The sequence below is a fragment of the Linepithema humile genome, chromosome 7 (assembly GCF_040581485.1).
Source record: "Linepithema humile isolate Giens D197 chromosome 7, Lhum_UNIL_v1.0, whole genome shotgun sequence".
NCBI lineage: Eukaryota > Metazoa > Arthropoda > Insecta > Hymenoptera > Formicidae > Linepithema > Linepithema humile.
The window spans coordinates 8,918,879-8,937,026 of NC_090134.1; the positions used below are offsets into that span (position 1 = coordinate 8,918,879).

The window sequence follows — 18,148 nt, forward strand, 5'->3', positions numbered from 1 at the left end:
CATTTTAGTTTAATAAAAATTATATTAAGTTATTTTTTAGAAAACATTGCATATTATTATACTATTTTGTTCAGAATTATTTTACATTTTTGTAAACTATTATTTAAAGTGTATTTTTTCATATCCAAGTATTTTTGCATCAAAAATAATTTCTTATTATTTTTCATAGATATTATCTTTCTTCAATAATAGCTCATTATTATAATCAATATAAAATGTCAAATACATTAGATATTAGAGAAGTATGGGCCTCAATAAATTTAGAGACACTGACATCTAAAACAAATAAACATTAATTATATTAGAGGACATTTTATTTATTGCAGAAAACATATGTACAATATTAAAATATACGGAGGGTATATAATACAGAGCGTTAACACTAATATTCTTGATTTCAATTAAATAATCTATTATATCTCTCTAATGCTCTGCGGATTTAAGAGAAATATTTTTGGGTCCTCGACATATTTTAAGGCACGGTCTATGCTAAGGTTCTCTACAAGATAACAGTTACTTGGTGAACACAACGAAAGAGTATATAAAAGTGTTATTAAATTATTAATACAATAAAATTAATATAAATAATACCGTTCATAAGTAGAATTACCAAGTGTCTGCATTGAACTTCCAAAAACGCTACGAGATGATTCAATGCAGTATTGTAAGATTCTCCAAATAATATTTGATCATCTGTGAATCACATGTAATGATCTATCGTGGAACTTATTTTTCAATATTTCGAGTTTTCGTGCAAAAAAATTCCATAACAGATCTTTCTGATTGACACACAATAACGTAAGCATAAACTTTTTCATTCGCTGTTGCTAATGCGCAAGTTATATTAAATTTCTAATCTGGAAATGCAATGCAGAATTAACAATACTATTTAGAAGACGAGAGAGAACACAATGTTAAATCCTTAGAATGAAAACTTGCTGCAACTGTAACAATAAACAATCGATTTAACAACCGATTATATAAGCAACGTTACACCTTCATATTTTCAAGTACAAGGTACTTGGAACATTAACTTTAGATGAATTATAATTGACTCGATTGAGTTTCACTTTGAGGATGTTACTTGTATTTCTCTATACAATATAATCGTATGAAAGGAAAGAGGAATCTTCTATATAATAAACTAACATCATGTAAAATTGTTCATCAATTTGTGTCTAATACTTTTACTTAATAATTTACGCAACATTAGCTTCTCTGCATTGAATAGCAAGATAATTCTATACACACAAAGGCCTTTGCATGGATATGTTAAGTTTCCAAACTAGGTATCCTAATCGCTCAATATTTAGATAATTCAACTATTTCATAAACGATTTGATTTGTCTACGGATTCACTAAAATTATCATCTTAGATCTTAAGCCTAGCAAGTAGATAAAAATGTTGAATGGAGATCTATTTTCTACAAATGGAAAAGAGAATTCTGTACACTGTACATCTAATATTTGTAAATTGTATAATATCTGCGTTATATAATTATTGAATTGTAACGATAGCTGTACACTTTCTTCTTTAACAATTGGCTTTTCTTATTACTTTGTTATTGTGTCAGTTCACTACTAGAATGGAGGGATTGTAGTTATATAATATTAGTATGGCTTTTGTTTCACATACGAGATAACATTTCGAAACGTATAATTTCCGTAGTTTTCGCAATTTCGTGTATATATTATAAACCGCTGTAGTATAAGTATAATACAAAAGTAACATTTTCAGTTGAAGCCGAACAAATTGACATTTCTACATGTAATGTAATCATCGTTATACTTCATCAGATTATGAAAAACGTTTTTAGATATATACACGCGTGCACTCACACATTCTTACTCTCTCTCTCTCTTTCTTCCCATCTTTCTCTCCAATTTTATTTAAATAATTACAAATCATTGCAACAGAAACAAGATATTGTCAACACTTTTCAGACTTGCTCTGAAAAAATTATAAGAAACTAAATTTTTTACATAAATATATGTATAATGTGTGTGTATTTATCATTTTTATATTAATTGATTGCTTCACACAAAGAATTAGCTATATTAATAAAAAAGATTGGTACTTGACGCAAACGTTATGTATACATTGCATGTTAACATTTTCTAAAAAACGTTTTAAAAGAATAAAACAGTAATTGTTATCGATAGCAATCTACAATCATTATTAACTGTAGTTATCCAATTAAGGATAATATAGATGTATAGTCCTTTAATAAATGCCGAATATCTAAAAATATCTAAAAATCTAAAGATTATAAATTAATTATGATATATTTCGTAAAAAATTTGTAGCTTAGGTTATCATGAATGCTGATTACATACTATCACAGGAAATCGATCAAATATTCATTCAATATATAATCAATATATAATCAATTCTAATCATACAATATATGAACACCGTGAAAGCAAAACATTAAACTAATATTCACCAACAATTTAAAATTGCAAAGATCTTTTTGTTGCACATATTTTGTCTCCAGCAAAGATTAGCAGATCTAATTTTTCTATATCTTCAACAATTTTGAGTTTATGTAAAAGTATATATAGAGTACCCAGTAAACAAAATGTTAGCAGTATGCTAGCAGATTCGATTTGGCATCAACTGTCCATATTAAGTTTATGTTCTGCTAACTGAATCTGCTGACATAATCTGACAGCATATTGACGGGTCTGGCCTGAGCAGAGTCTATCACTAATTTGCTATCATATTCTGTTAGTAGACTGTGTCAGATTTTTACTGACGTTCTGCCAACAAAATTAGTAGGACATACTTTTGTAAAATGTATTTTTCGATAAATTTAGCTATCTGAGATAGTTTGTAAAATATAACATTATTAATATACATTCTGAAATAAATGTAAATTTAAATTGTTTTAACAAAAGAAAAAAAAAACTTAAAATGGTAGATGCAGTAAAAAATACTTTTATGTGTTTAAGTCTGTAAAAGCAAATTTACTCATTTTAGTGATAATAGATCTTTTCTATATTTTCCACTTTAACTGAATTTGCATATATAATATTATTGCAATAAATATATTTTAAAATTTTTAAAAATTTTAATTAAAAAATAATTAAATTTATTCAACGATAACAGGCATTTCTTCAATTTTGTCTTTTATATAAATTTGTAGTATAATGATATATATTATAAATATCGATTATTGAAATTGGATAATTAATAGAGAAATATGCAGAAATTGTGCTAAAATTTATGGAATTATGTATTAATCAAAGGTAACAATAATTATATTCAAGGTTAAATTAATTTTTCTATAATATAATAATTGTTATATAACATTACATAAACCTAACAATGAGTTTACATTAGCGAGAACTCGACTTTTCAAAGAATGAGATTACAAAATTGTGCAATTAACACAGCCAGTGTCATGTTTTATGCACATATATGTTTAATATATCGAAAAATGAGGTGAAAATAAATAAATAATAAATAGTAGAGATTTCTGTGGTGACAAAATGTTACGTTCTGCACAGCATGGTAACAAACCAAAAGGTACATTAAATTACATTCTGTTACACAACTTCCTCTTATTTATACAATATCCGTGAAATAAATTGAAGCAACTCATTGCAAAATGCAGACAACAGAGAAAAACTATCTCCAGCAGCAGACTTATTAATTTACATAATAAAAATAGACATAATCTTATTTATAATATAGATAAAAAAATAGCCTCACCTACAAAGAGGCGAGGCTGCACTGCTTTAAAAAAAAAAAAAAAAAAAAACCGACTAATGTAAATCCGTCGTAAATTTATCTTTTTAAAAATTTATAGGAACGTGCAACTTGTATTTGTACATCATAGATAAATTAATGATTGCCACGCTCACTCATTGAGTTGCAAGATATGTCAGGAGCATCATCTTTTAATCGTCTCGTCAACGTACATTCATCTAATGCTCTAGTGTTGTCATAATTACCCAATTTCCGCGACAATGTACCTGATAGATTAATACTATCTGCTGTCAATAGACTGGTGTTATCTAGCCTTTTATTATTTTCCATATTTTCGTTACCGTTTCTTTCCGATTTGTCAGATCTTAATGTATTCTTTAAGCTATGATCGAATTTTCTGAGATCATTTTGGATACTTTTAATAGTATCGCTGTTATTTTCATATCCCCGCAATAAGTTGCTCTCGTTTTCATACCTACGATTAATGGAGTCAGAATCAAGACACTTCCTGAACGTATCGTCGTATCTTTGACTGTCGACAATTCTTCTAGAGAATCCCGTGTCATAATGTTCCATCTCTATGCATCGTTGATTTAGACCGTCCATTTCGTACGTCCGCTTCGATAACTGATTATCAAATCCTGCTCTACTAGCTAAGTGGAGGTAGTTGTCATCACCAATGGGAGCTTGTCTACGAAAGTACAGTATTGTTCATGCTGCTTCATCTCATCACGATGCGTGAAAGAACTTTTTTAATCAAAATACAACAAAAGTGTACTACATACTTGCTGCCGTATTTGGTGTCGCGTGCCAGTCTTCTAAAATAGGCTCTATGTTCGCGCTGCAACGCGTACGCAGCTTCTCTTAGTGCGGTTAAAGTCTTGAAGCATGAAGGTACATCTTCGATAGGCGATCCTCCCTCCGGTATAACACACATATCACTAGCACCATAAACCGCCTGGCATTCACACGCATTCATCAATGTCTCGAGACGTGGCATATTTGTAAAAATCAACGAATGTATCCTCTGCAAATCACGATCTGGATCTAATTTTATTCGCATTCCAGCCTCTATACCTGGCGATACTTCACTGCACCCCAGTGCAGTTTCAGCAACTGCTCGGCAACTATCAGAGAAACATGGATATTTTATTTAATTAGACACACACGTTACACGCGCGCTATTTATTCTTTCAATTACAAAGAAACATATTAATACATATTCTAACTCTACCTAACAAGACTGAATATTTGAAAACTTCGAATATTTTCTACGAAAGTAATAAAAAAATACTTTTTTTAAGATAGGATTACATACCAAAGCCAGTGACCATTGATGTATGCACTTGGATGATATTTTTCTAAACGATTGCTGTTTGTTTGACATATTTTTGTAAGAATGTCAATCCACTCCTTTTCTTCCACACAATTACCAGCTTGGATATATAATGCCCTTTGCGGTTGAATAATTTGAAACATATTTTTCATTTTAAAAGAGTCCTCGTGTAGTCTCTCCACTGCCAAAATTTCCTCTAGTGATATTTTACACAAAGGTTCTTTACCTGTAAATTGTTTATGTATTTTTATATCTTTATTCTTTAAAAGAAAAAAAAAACACTCGCGTTATATCATAATATATTTACCTTTTGTTTTAGAATACGTTAAATCTTGTGTAGTAAGTCTAAAATATCTCTGCTTAAAATTCTTACGACCGAATCGTTTTCTGCCTTGTGCCCGTTTAATCATTACTCTGTAAAAAAACAATTGTAATTAAAATATCTTCTAGAAATATATCGATAGATAAATTCAAATTTATTCTGCGACAACACCAACCTCTTATCACAATCAGTGATGTGCATAAAGAGAAAGTAAATTCTATTAGAAATATACAAAGTTTTCAGTAATTTAGTTTTGATATTACACTTTTACAGTGCAATAATAGTGCGATATCTCAAAGAGCTTTTAACACTTATATTGTTTAAATGTATATTAATAAACGTACCCTTCTTTCAGTACCACTGATTGTTCTTGCAACATATCTGGGCACTGCTTGGTGACCCCGCTGCTATTACTACTAGTTGATATCAACTCCAGAAATTGCTTGACTGCTTGAATATGTCTTTCCGTATAAAATTCTCTGCAAAGACAAACGTTATATGCGATAAAACCGAAATAATTTGTTTTTTTTTTTAATACAATATATTAATTCTAATCTTTCTTAAAGTCGTTTGACATCTTACCTATATACACACTCCATATATTCTTCTTTACAAACACTCCCTGCGCCTCCTCTACAAGATACCAAATTCCCGAGACTTTGAATTGTCTTAGATATTAATGTTAATGTCCTATTAGTCTGCGAGTCCTATAATAACGTACATCGTAGCATGTAAACTTAGTGGAAAACTCTATTAATGTAAAATTTATAATAACATATGCTGTTTTTGAACTACTTACAATTTGTTCCGTAGTGATATCGAATAATCTTGGGCCCAGTATTGCAGGAGCGAAGAAACGTAAAAAAATAAATCCGCTGATCACCGAGTATCTCACTTCCTTATTTTTTGGAAAGTGAGTTGCGGCGAGTTCTCTTAAACACCAGAACATTTCGCACATTAAGGGCGGACATCTTATTCCCGATGTTGTTACAGCCGTGAATACCCTTTCAACGTATTCCTTCCAAGAAAACAGATCAATGTACCATTTGTCGATTTAAGGACACGCGATTCATTTGCGATTTAATACCTTTAAGTTCGCCAAATTTGTTTCTATCGTACTGCCATCCTTGACACGAGTTGGATCTATTTCACATGGTTTTCTTTCAAGAATGACTTGTTCCATTGCAGGTCTGAGAGTACTATGCAAGTAATGAAGACCAGCTAATTTCATGCCTTCGTCCATCATTTTGCTCACTAATGTATTACCGCGGAAAATTGTCGTCGGATCACTGAAACAAAATTGGATTTTGATAATCATTACTTACATGACAAGTTGTTAATGTTTGCACGACGTCTAAATTAAAATAAGATTACTTACGTCAATTTAGAAATTTCATGACTAGCAAGTGCTCGCATTACGGACACCAATTGTCCGTGATGCGCCAATACTCTAACTAATGGTTGTGCAGCTTCCATTTTACTAGCTACAATTTCACCCAATATGTAAACAGCCGACGACGTTATCGGTTGAACGTTGACGCTTTGTAATAATAGACTCTTAAGTTTATCATACATTTCGGATGGAAAGACATGATCAGCTGTGTAATGAATCTTCAAACGCAACGATCCCAAACCTGGTAACGTACCAGGCGGTGTTGAGTTACTCGGGATTTTACTTGGACGATGTTTCGCTGCTCTAGGTTGTAAAAAATACCTATGCGCAAATGAAATAATGTATCCCACTCCAGACTGAACGCGTGACGATTATGAAAAATGAGAGAAGCACACACCATGCAGTTGTTGTACTAGTTGGTTGCTTCTGCAATCCTTTCAGCGTGACTCGAACTTCGCCGAGGAACACCGGTTGCTCTCCCATGCCAGGGGACGCGTGCCACAAGCCAACAACCACTTCTCCAACCTCAGCTCCTTCGATAGAATAATGAGAGACATCCTTGTCCTTGGCTTCCATTAACTCTGGCTGCAATAGAAAGAAAATCAATTTCATGTACTATTTGTATACGCGAAAAAGTAATCTTAAGAAGTAATTTTCTCACCTCAAATACAAATGTTTCGTTAAAATATGGTGATGCTGTTTTTTTTTTAACTTTTGTGCGTTTTGATATTTGTTTACCATTACTATAGATGACTGTAACAGTTGCGAAGGGATCACAGCTACCATTTTTAATGGTTAGTTCACTACATTCTATTACTCTGCAATGCATAAAATCAATCATTACCAATAGAATCTTATTCTAGAATTAATTCCAACTTTTGACTTTATATGTGGATTGATACAGAATATACATGGTTTAATTATTGCTCACCTTACTGTAAGTTTAGGCTGAGCATGTTCAACTTGCGGTTGCAAAACAAGTTCCAAATGAGCTTTGCCTTGAACTTCAGAGTCAGCATCGACTGGTTTTAGAGGAAACCAATGCTCTTTATTATGATATGTTGCTAAATCTTCTCTCTTTATTGCTACCTTCCCCAAAATTTTATCCTGCTTTAAATGTCTATCCCGATCATATACATAAATGCCAAGATAACGAAATTTTCTGGGCACTTCAAATTGAAATTCCTCTCCGAAAAATGGGCTGCAAAGAATTTAAAATATGTGCTTGTAAATAATAGTGCATCTTAAATTGTACCTCAAGCAAAATAAATCTTTCAATGAAGCAAATACTTACTCAAGACGATACTTTAGTTGATACTTACTTAAGAGTTCTCTCCATAGTCGTCGTTCTGAATATTTCCTCTTGGTCCAATGACAGGGCGCAATAAACATCTCGTATACCTGGAGATCCATGACTTCGACTTTGAAGATTTTTTGCTTCTCCTGTATAAAAAAAAAAAAAAAATGATAAGCAATATAATCAATCATATTTGAAAAGTAATTTTGAGACATTATGTTATGATATTTTTACGGTATATTTGTACCGTTCAGCTATATTACATTATTACAATCTCTTTCAATCAGCAAAAAACTATTCTTTGACAAAATATTAGAAAAACATCAATAAATAAATTAGCAAACATATATAAATTTTTTTTATTATCATGGCACATAAGTGTCATTTTTAGCATACATTAAATAATTATTATTTTTTATTAAGTCGTTGACTGTCAATAATAATTATTGTTATGTAAGGCAGTATATTTTTATTCTAATTATATTAATTAGCCACTTCACATTATATTAAACTGTTTATTTATAATGTTATCACGCAATAAAATATTTCAAAATAAACTCTCAAATTTTATTCTAACTTTTCCAAATACTATAAATTGTAACTTTTCTTACGTTAATGTCAATTATTATCACGTTAAGAAGCATTATTTATAAATATATTGAGATTGTTTTACGTGAGACGGTAGAAAAACAATTATTTGTTAGGTGCTGCTAGAGCAATTAGAAGATTGTAATTTTAAAAACTTGCAGAAACTCGTAAAACATTGACGAGTATGAGAAAACTATTTGTTCTTTATGCTTTACGCGCTCGATCACGGTCGGAAATCACTAGGAAAAACGCGCATCGGTTTCGCGGACATGATATCGAGACGAGATCGTGCATTCGACCGGAGGCAGGGCTGCCGGAGTTTTTGGTATATCCGTTCGCGATCACACGGTTTTCTCGCTGTACGATCGTGCGGCACACGCGCAGCATGCACGCACATATATGCACACGCGCGACTTCACACGCGCGATATACATACATACACATGCATACACACACACACACACGCACACACGTGTAGGAGGACAACGGCGCGTGGGAGTCGGGAATGTACGCGTCGTTCACTGGCGAATTTCGCGTGAAAATTGGACGTCGCCGTCAATCGCGTCCGTCGCCGACAGATTCGACGGATTCGTCGCATCGCGCGCACGTCGCCGTTTTGCAAGTCGATTTCGCGCGACGGCAGCAAAAGGTGGACTTGCAGTGTCGTAGGAGTCGAATTAGGTGACATCCTGAGCGCGGCACGGGCGAACTGCTCGGTGATCGCGCGTCCCGGTGAAATCGGACGTTCCCTACGGGATCCGCCGCGTACGGCGAGCGCGCGTCTTCACGCACGCGGAGGAACACTCGCACACGGCACGCACGCCCGCACTCGCCATGCGTATCATTCCTACCGATTTTGATCTTTAGCCTCTCTTCAACGCGGACTAGGCGCGTCTCCTCGGCCATGTTACCTCCATGACACTACTGAGTGACTACACGGTCGGAACGCGAGGCGGTGCGTTCATTCTGTGAATGGGTCTAAGGCAGGGGCGTAACGAGACGAGTCGGCGCCCACCGCTCCCTCTCCGTCGGCCACCGTCATCGGTGTTCGCCACCGTAATACGCTGCATCCCCTCCCGTTATCACGCGATGCCATTTACTTCCTTCTTACGTCTCTCTTACGAAGCACGCGCTTCATAGATATAGAAGAAAAGAGCGTATATAGAAGAGGCACTAGAAAATGAGTTACCTATTATGCTTATATTCATAATTTTCTTCTTAAATTAACAGTCAATTGTTACAAAATGCATCCAAGTACCACGCATTATCGTCGAGTATCGTCTTTAGTTTTTGATTAAATTGATTAAAGAAAGATAATGTGTGATAATATTTGTTTGAAATTCCATCTTATGGAAATCTGTAGCTCTCACACAAGTTTTACTTACTTAAACCAGAATTATTATTATTTGCCATAAATATTTTTATCATATATATTTTACCATATATATATATTTTAAATATATATTTATTGCCTTATACTTTTCGATTAAAGATTCTCGGATCAAACGCATGTCTGAACATTCGTAATTATTGATTAAAAAATTCGAAATTATTTCAGATAATTCATTAATTAGTTCAAGAGTTGGTTAATAAACGCATAAAGCTCAAATTTAAAGCAAATCTGGAAGATATTATGATGTGTATATTTGAGTGATATTTATATTATTATAAATTATTAAATAAATATATATATATTGATGTCTAATGTAAATATTAACAATAACTATTAATTATAAATGTAGCAATAATTACTCAAATAAAAGCTTTCGATTATGGAGCGGTACTGATAATTGTAACCGCAGATTATTTTCATTCATATCAATAACAATCAGAGTGCGTGGAACTTTGGTCAATGAATTCCTTTATCAATAAGCTTATTTCAACAACAAAGCATATGATATTTTGATTTCGATTTCGTGATACTATAAATACGTATTTCAATATTACAAAGATGATCTAAAATCGTTACTATGATATAGCGAGCGTAAATAATGCGAGTTAAAAAAATTAAATTTTGAATTAAGCTGATAATAATTTCCCAAAACTTGATTAACGAAGCAAAAGATAGGAATATGAAGTATCTTCTTGACCTATAAATTTAACCTTTTCGCCACCAAAATGCGGTGCCTCTCTATTGCGAGAATATTATTTCACTTTTACACAAAACTGATGAAATCAAATATAAAAAGTTAATTTTATCACGCTATAAATTGCTTAGCGCGTTTGATAGCTGAAAAAAATCAACGGTTACAAAAATAAGTTATCTTAATGACTGTATATCGCGAACATCTTTAGCAAATTATACATACAGTGATTATTCTCTTCTCTCTCTATCTCCCGCGTCGCTATTTTTTTCTCAGTCGTCCGCGCTGCTCAATGAGATCATTGCGCACCGCAGTATACACGCGCAAGACTTTTCCCGGACGATCCGGTGCGCTCATTCATTTCCTTACGTGACAATCCGCCAGCGGATTTTTGCATGCCTGTGGCACAACGACCGGTCGTTACGAGAATGACATGTACCCGGTGTCCAGTATGTAAAGGCACGTGCATACTCCTCCAGTCTCTCGCGTGTAGCATTATATGTATATGTATACGCGCAGGGTTAAACCGCCGCTTGCGTGATCCCTCCACCCTCTCTTCGTCTCTCTTTTCCTCTTTCCTTCCTTTCTTTCTCGCATGTAGCGGTGCCTATATTTTTTCCGTATCTTTAATGCGTTAAGTCTGTCTGCTACCCGTGTATGGAGCAGGCACGGCGTAAGAAAGAGAGAGAGAGGGAATGGACTTGTGTGTGCACGCGCACGTGTGTGCGATGCGTGTGCGTGCGTGAGTGCGTGGGGAGGAGAAGTATGTGTGCGCCCGCGCGCATCGTGCGAGCGAGTATTAGTTTACATTGATTAACCGCACGCATGTGTAAGTGGTGAGCCACTTCCTGATGGCGCAATGGCCTGCTTCCTCTCCCTCTTCGCTTCTCTTCGTTCTTCGCGCGATTCCACGGGCCATATCGTCATCTCTCCTTTCTTTCTTTCTTTCTTTTCTCTCGCACACGCGCGTCTCGTCTCTCCGATCTTCTCTCCCCCCTTTTTTCTCTCTATCTCTCCACCTTTTTCTCCCCTTTGCATTTATTAATACAATACATTGTAGTCTTCGCGAACTCTTCTTAGACACTCTTGTTGCATGCAATGAGACGGAGATTCAGAATAGAAAAAAAAAAAAAAAAAAAAAAACGTAGAGCTTCATCTCCGACGCATCGGAAGTTGCATTTGAAAGGGCGATACGTGTGCGCTGGGAATTTTTCATCGCGAGAAAAGAATAACCGCGACTCGGCGGGACCTTTGCAATCTGGGTTAGTGATCCCCGTACGAGGGAAAAATTGAGAGGGATCTCTCTCGGCGAAGGAGCAGCTCGCGGATTGATAGGTCATTGAGAAACGTGAAAAAGAGAGAGGACTTTACACACATCGCTTGTGAACTTGCGATAATTTTGCTATCTTTCCCCTTTGTTATTTTGACGCGGGACGAACAAGATTGCACCACGCTACTCGCGATTAACGTATCAATATCGTATTGAAAGCGACGCATTGATTCCTTCTATCCGCGAAAGATCTTCGCAAAATCGATAATGACTGCGCACTCGCGGTCTAACGACGTGTACAAATGTGCGATAGAACAATTATTCTTTTCACCGTTGCGTTTCTTCTCTCTAACGACGCATCGCGTTATCTAAATATCCACTCCGAGAGATCCATAATTAATTTACCGTTAATTACGAGGGCTTGTGTATGTCCACAGAGCAGCCTCAATGTAACTAGCTTCGCACACATTCGCGAGACTTTCGCGAAATTTCTCATGTGAATGCAAGCGCTCTTCTCGCAACGCGCCGCGATAGACGATGCAATGTGGCGCGTAATTAACAAGTAGGAAATCATGTCCGCGTCTTTTAACGAAAAGACAAAAGAAAATTACGGGCTTTCGCCCGTTTCCCGTGCGCGCGCGTCTTATTGCCACATATTTCCACACGACGGACTGTGCAAATAGAGAAGCTTGGATTACGTAATTCAAAACTTATAGCTTTACATAATACTTCCGTTTTAATAAGGGGATATTACGCGGTCGCTGCATATGAGTAAAGCCAACCACTTTGACAGACAACCGTGTGTTACATGTACACTGAAATGCAGCTCGAGATGCAGGAAGAAGAAAGAAAATAAATGATAAAAATAAGCTAGAAATAGATTAGACCACGAAATTTATGGATTTTTGCGCTTTCCCAACCAACTGTCGTTTGTTCAGACGGCTATAAAAAGAAAGAGCGAGAGAATCTTGACAATTTCTATCTTTGCACATTCTAGAAAATCATAATAGGTTTAATTTAGACGAGAATTACTCCTATTTTATGCCTCAAGCAGTAAACGTACGTTTTCCATTTGGGAGTTGAAAAGAAAAATGTTTAGCGAAGCTATAAATAGAACATAGCAGTTTTAAATAAAAAGATATCAGTTAAGTGGAATCGAAAGACGCTATTCTGAGTATTTAAATTCAAAGTGAAGTGAGTATTAAAAGGTAAATATTTAAAGATTCCGGTTGAAAGAGAAAAGTTTAGACTCGAGAGAAGGAAGGAGGAGGCTCGGAAGCGCGAAAAAGTAAGTGGTAATCGCACATAAATACGGCAGCTGACCGATGTGGAGCATTATCAGCGATGTTTTATCAAAGACTACGCGACTCTGGCTGCGTTACTACTAGGTCGGCCCGATCGAGCGAGCGCGTGAATGGGACGGGTGGAGCGGTTACGAGGAAAAAATATGAATGAAGTCGTGGTAGTGACAATCGCGTACGGTTTACGTTGAGCGCGCATGCGTCCCCGGCCCCGTAATGCACGTAGCACGTGCATCGTTTCGTCCGTGCCATTCAGCGTGAGCAGCGTAAAACTATGCAAGGGGACGGGACGATCGAACGAAGGACGAGATCGATACGCAGCCACGACGCGATGAGTCAAAGATCGTACGTGCTACTATATACACTGTCAATATATGACGTACTCCTTCTTCCTGCGAGTTTATTTTTCTACGTAAAGCAAGCGAGCACGAAGAATGACTCTCGATGACTTTGTGAAATATATCCTCGTTGATCTCACAGCTATTTTTTTCTTCGACAGTCTCGTTGACGGTCCTTGGAAGGTGAGTTCCAAATGTTCTTATTATCGTGAATTTTCGACAATTCAGTACTTCTGAAGAGAATATTTCACTCTCGAGAGATGGCAATCTTTATTATTAACTCTATTCTAAGAGCCGATGTGTCGTCAAGATACGCGTCATAATGAGTAAGGTGATACGCGTAAAGAATATCGCATTACATTTTCTGAACGATCAACTAATTCAGTGAATCTGATTCGGTTTTGATGATTTTTTTCTTATTTAGTTCGAGTGCGTGTCTGCAGTTTGTTTGTAATGCATTTTCGACTACGATTATGCAAGGTACAAAGATTCGAAAAGTAAAGATATAAATAAGAAAAGAATATTTTACTACAAAATCAAAACACTCTTAATACATTTATTATTTTTTAATTATAACGGTGAATATATTTATTTAGCTTAGATACGAGTTTTTGTATTCCGATGTTATCGAATTTTTTTGCGCGCAAGCACTTCATTACATAGTTGCAAAGTTTCAATTTTTAGACTATCTCACTCACAGCTTAGAGCACCCATTATGAAACTTTTCTAAGTAGTTTCATAATAGCTGATCTCAATTTCTATTTGTTTTTGTTTTTAAAGAAACATCTGGAAAGAAGTTTGATAAAAGCGAAGAGATGAAAAATAAAATTACCATGTTGAAAGATAACTAAATGTACGTATATTAAGAATACTTTACTTGATTTCGTGGCAGATATAATTTTTCTTAATTTTTATATTACGTTCATATCTTTACTTTCAATCCTTTTACATCCATTGTGACATCTTCTTCATTCGCAATAAAAATGCAAGTCAATATTGAGCGACTTATTCGTTAGCTCGCAAGTATAGGTCACAAAGACACTCGCGCGCAGTGGGAAGGAGCAGTGCGCGCCGTGAGGAAAAACTAGCCGATGACGCGAGAGAGCATTGTGCGCTGTTAATGGCGCTCCACCGGATGTAGGAAACTAGGATTCGGGGCAGGGAGAAGTCTCAGAAAGAGTTCGGAATATATATGTTCTCCTATTTTCAGCCACGAAAGCCGGTAGCAGTTTTGTAGTTACGCGGACATGACGAACGCGGGATAATAGATTTGTATGCGCAAAATGGGCACGGAGTCAATTTTTCGTTTTTTTTTTTTTAGATTATTTTAAATATATAATAAGTTCTAAAAATACTTATACTCGCGAAAGTTATTATATAGCAATGCACGAACAAATCAAGAATAAGGAAAGCTCCCGGATGCTCGCCGTTATTTTGTGACATCATGATTTAGTAAAATTTCCCGTATTATTCACCTGCACTTAAAAAAAGAAATAAAAAAAGAAAAAATTCTATATTTTCTGTGAACAACTATTGGCTCTACAGACAAGCTGCAAATATATTCGCACGTGGTCACCGCAGTGTCAAGCTAATTTTCTTGGGAAAGATTTGGCCGAAGGACTGCTATCTGTACATTATTCGAAAGCAGCGTCGTATTGTACACATTCGCGCGCCTAGAAATGCAATGAAAACAATTAAATTAAAATTAAAACATCTTACTCTTGCGGATTTTCTTATATCGCACGACACAGATGCGCGATATTATTTTATACTACGCACACGCGTAAAATCTCGCGAAAATGACGCACGTACTATAGTGCGATAATATCGCGCGCATTGTGTATGTACGTACAGCCGCGTGCGTGGGTATTGAGTGCACTTCGCGCTCGTTATATCACCGGATCTTTGCGGACACATGCGAGCGACACGGAAATTGAACGCGACCGATGCGGCCTTTCCCACGATTAAGATGACTTATTATCTTCTGCGCTCGCGATGATTACGGTACGATGCGCGCGTCGTCTCGTACACATCGTGAAAATATAATTACTTCGTCATTACGATAGCACCGCGCGTAAATACTTGGTTAAACAAAGGTGTGCTCCACCGTGGAGATCTCAAGCCGCGGCGAAAATGATTTACGGCCTTTCGTAATTGTCGTCGCAATCGAAGATACCGTCGCGTTGGAAAAGTTTAATTGCCGTCGATCTTTACGGATGACGCGATCACACGCGCAATCCGGATCACGGATTCCTTTCTGTTTCGCGTTCTTTTTTTTTTTTTTTTTTTTTTTGCGGAGCTCCGCGCTTTTTTGTGGAGTTTTGTCCTCCGTCTGGTCGATCATCTTGACCTTTCGTCCCTACGGCGGCGTGCCACGTTTAACGGGGGTTCCGGATGTGGCCTGATCTCTATTCCCGGTTTTGTTCGATGGTTAAATTCTAAATATAAAGCCGCTGCGCTCGTCCGCGCGCGCGCGCGTGCTTGCACATCGAACGCATACGCGCGAACCTCGTCGTTTGGACTGCCCGGCAAAATGCTTGGCTCGCCTTACCTGGCACCGGAAATTATTCCGTCGATTCGAGCCAATTTTTTCGCTTACTTGTCCACATATACACATGTTCGAATTGAAGCAGAATATTCACCATTATTCGTGAATGGCGCGACGCTGCGTATGCGTAGATAAATACGCGCGCGCGAGCGATCAACTTATGCGATTCTCCCCTCCTCTCATTTTTTTTTCTATCATTGATTATAGGTACTGTTTTTAAGTTCTAACAGTCTTACGTAATATTTGATATAGGCAAATAAATCCTTAAATGTATCGGAAAACTTAACATTCGTACAGTGGAATCGATACTTGTTATTCACTAGCGATATAATTAGAAAGAAAAATACATTGTTGCAGATCGCAAACAACGTAGAAAGCGGTAGCGAACTTATCGAGTAGCAAACAAGGGAGGAAGCCCATCCGTTCGGAGGGGTTTTCACAAAACCTCATTCAGTAGACAAATGAATGAGACAAAAAAAGCCGCGACCCATGGTGATTGTAATTAGCTTCCGTCGATATTATAAAATAAATGTCCCAGTGACCGGACATGTCCCAATCTCCGATCACATATTAAAACACTGATTATTTAATATTTACAAACATAAAGAAGTATCTTCGATCAATTTTGAAAACAAATTTCCAACATTTTTTGCGAATATTTAATTGACTTTCAATTAATAATCGTAATTTTGGTTTTATTTCTGTTCAATAAGTTTTAATCTTTGTTGTGTATACAAAAAAAATAAGAGAAAAATATTATATTAACAGAAAAAATTATACCTTTAATTAACTTTTAACTACTGAGACATTTACTTTATAATTCAATCATGCCTTTTTAATCGCGTCTTTTCCGATACTCACGCTCCGTTTCTATTGTTAAACAAATAATTATATACGCGAAAGAAAATGGTATACTTGTAGAATAGAATAGTGATGAGTCGACCAATATAAAATATGATTACATATCAAGATATATATAAAAAATAAACATTTACCCCAATAATATACCGATTTTTATGCGTAATTCTTTTGATCGTTCGCAGAGTTGACGCAATCGGAGAAAGAAATCAGTCGTCTGAGGCGCGTAATTGTGAGGCAGAACAATTGTACGAGTGGTTGAAGAACGGTTTCTAGATCGGAGGAAACCACGTTATTCTCACGCGAATACTACGAGCGTACGCGGTGATCGTGTCATTGATTGCTTTCCGCGGAAAAGCGAGCCGACGTTTCCCAACTACAGCGACTCGCACTATAATGAGAGAAAAGTTGCGAAATGGAGAAACTCCGTGAAAAAAAAAAAAGAGAGAGAAAGAAAGATGCCAAACGGTAAGCAAGGACCGCACGGGACCTGAGCGACAAAGCGATAATTGTGAGTGTCGTACACAGACCTCGTGAATATCTTAGAATTGCGTAAATAGAACAATTTTTTTTCGGAGCGCTATTGTTTCTCCGCCTTTGCAGAAAGCGACTTACCATAATCATTATCCAACTATCGCATTGGCCACCGCACCAGAGATTATGATTACCGCAAATTTACCTCTCTTTTGTACTCGAGACAGCTTTCACAAGATTGTAATGAATTGTGGTGAATAGCGCAATCTCACCATTTCTTGATTCTTTTGACACCTTAAAGCAAAAATAGTTTTATTGATTAAATCTGATTTACTTTCGTAATTCTAATACTTAGATACAACGCGTAAGAGTAGGATAACCTCTCGTCAAAGTATTGAAAATCATGCGAATATATTCAATGATTTATTTTAGTCGAGAGAGGCAGTGCGTGAAATGCGTATATACGTTACGCGATAATTACCTTCGCACCTGTTGCGTCTGTTCTTTCACAACAATAGAGGCTCCCAAGACTACCGAGCGGAATAAAAAGGAAGACTGAAATCGAGCGATCATTTAACAACAAGTTAATTTGTGCGGTACTGTTTTGCCACGCCTACACACGCA

The 18,148-nt window shown here is 36.1% G+C and overlaps 1 protein-coding gene across 4 annotated transcripts; it reads right to left on the reverse strand.

Annotated features, from left to right (window-relative positions):
- Window positions 1–296: 296 nt before the first annotated feature.
- RasGAP1 (Ras GTPase activating protein 1) lies at window positions 297–18,142 on the reverse strand. Of its 4 annotated transcripts, XM_012373025.2 has the most exons (16): window positions 18,006–18,142; window positions 17,666–17,818; window positions 8,089–8,209; window positions 7,698–7,967; window positions 7,428–7,584; window positions 7,164–7,351; window positions 6,752–7,087; window positions 6,461–6,662; window positions 6,173–6,391; window positions 5,956–6,080; window positions 5,718–5,852; window positions 5,549–5,590; window positions 5,359–5,465; window positions 5,034–5,277; window positions 4,501–4,842; window positions 297–4,406 (listed from the first exon to the last, which is right to left on the reverse strand). In XM_012373025.2, the coding sequence occupies exons 3-16, from the start codon at window positions 8,103–8,105 to the stop codon at window positions 3,851–3,853; spliced, it is 2,940 nt and encodes a 979-aa protein (XP_012228448.1). In that variant the 5' UTR covers window positions 8,106–8,209; window positions 17,666–17,818; window positions 18,006–18,142; the 3' UTR covers window positions 297–3,850. The 4 variants fall into 4 exon arrangements, with proteins under 4 accessions (XP_012228448.1, XP_012228445.1, XP_012228449.1 ...); XM_012373022.2 differs by lacking the exons at window positions 17,666–17,818; window positions 18,006–18,142 and adding an exon at window positions 9,503–12,228; XM_012373026.2 differs by lacking the exons at window positions 17,666–17,818; window positions 18,006–18,142 and adding an exon at window positions 8,675–9,496.
- Between the last annotated feature and the right edge of the window lie 6 nt (window positions 18,143–18,148).

Excerpts from the sequence above, each read along its gene's own strand:
- RasGAP1 (XM_012373022.2), bottom strand. The coding sequence starts at position 9,557 with ATGGCCGAGGAGACGCGCCTAGTCCGCGTTGAAGAGAGGCTAAAGATC. Across the intron at positions 6,663-6,751 it reads CATGAAATTTCTAAATTGAC|TGATCCGACGACAATTTTCC; the intron begins GTAAGTAATCTT and ends ATTTTGTTTCAG. Across the intron at positions 5,278-5,358 it reads AACGTATTCTAAAACAAAAG|GTAAAGAACCTTTGTGTAAA; the intron begins GTAAATATATTA and ends AACAATTTACAG.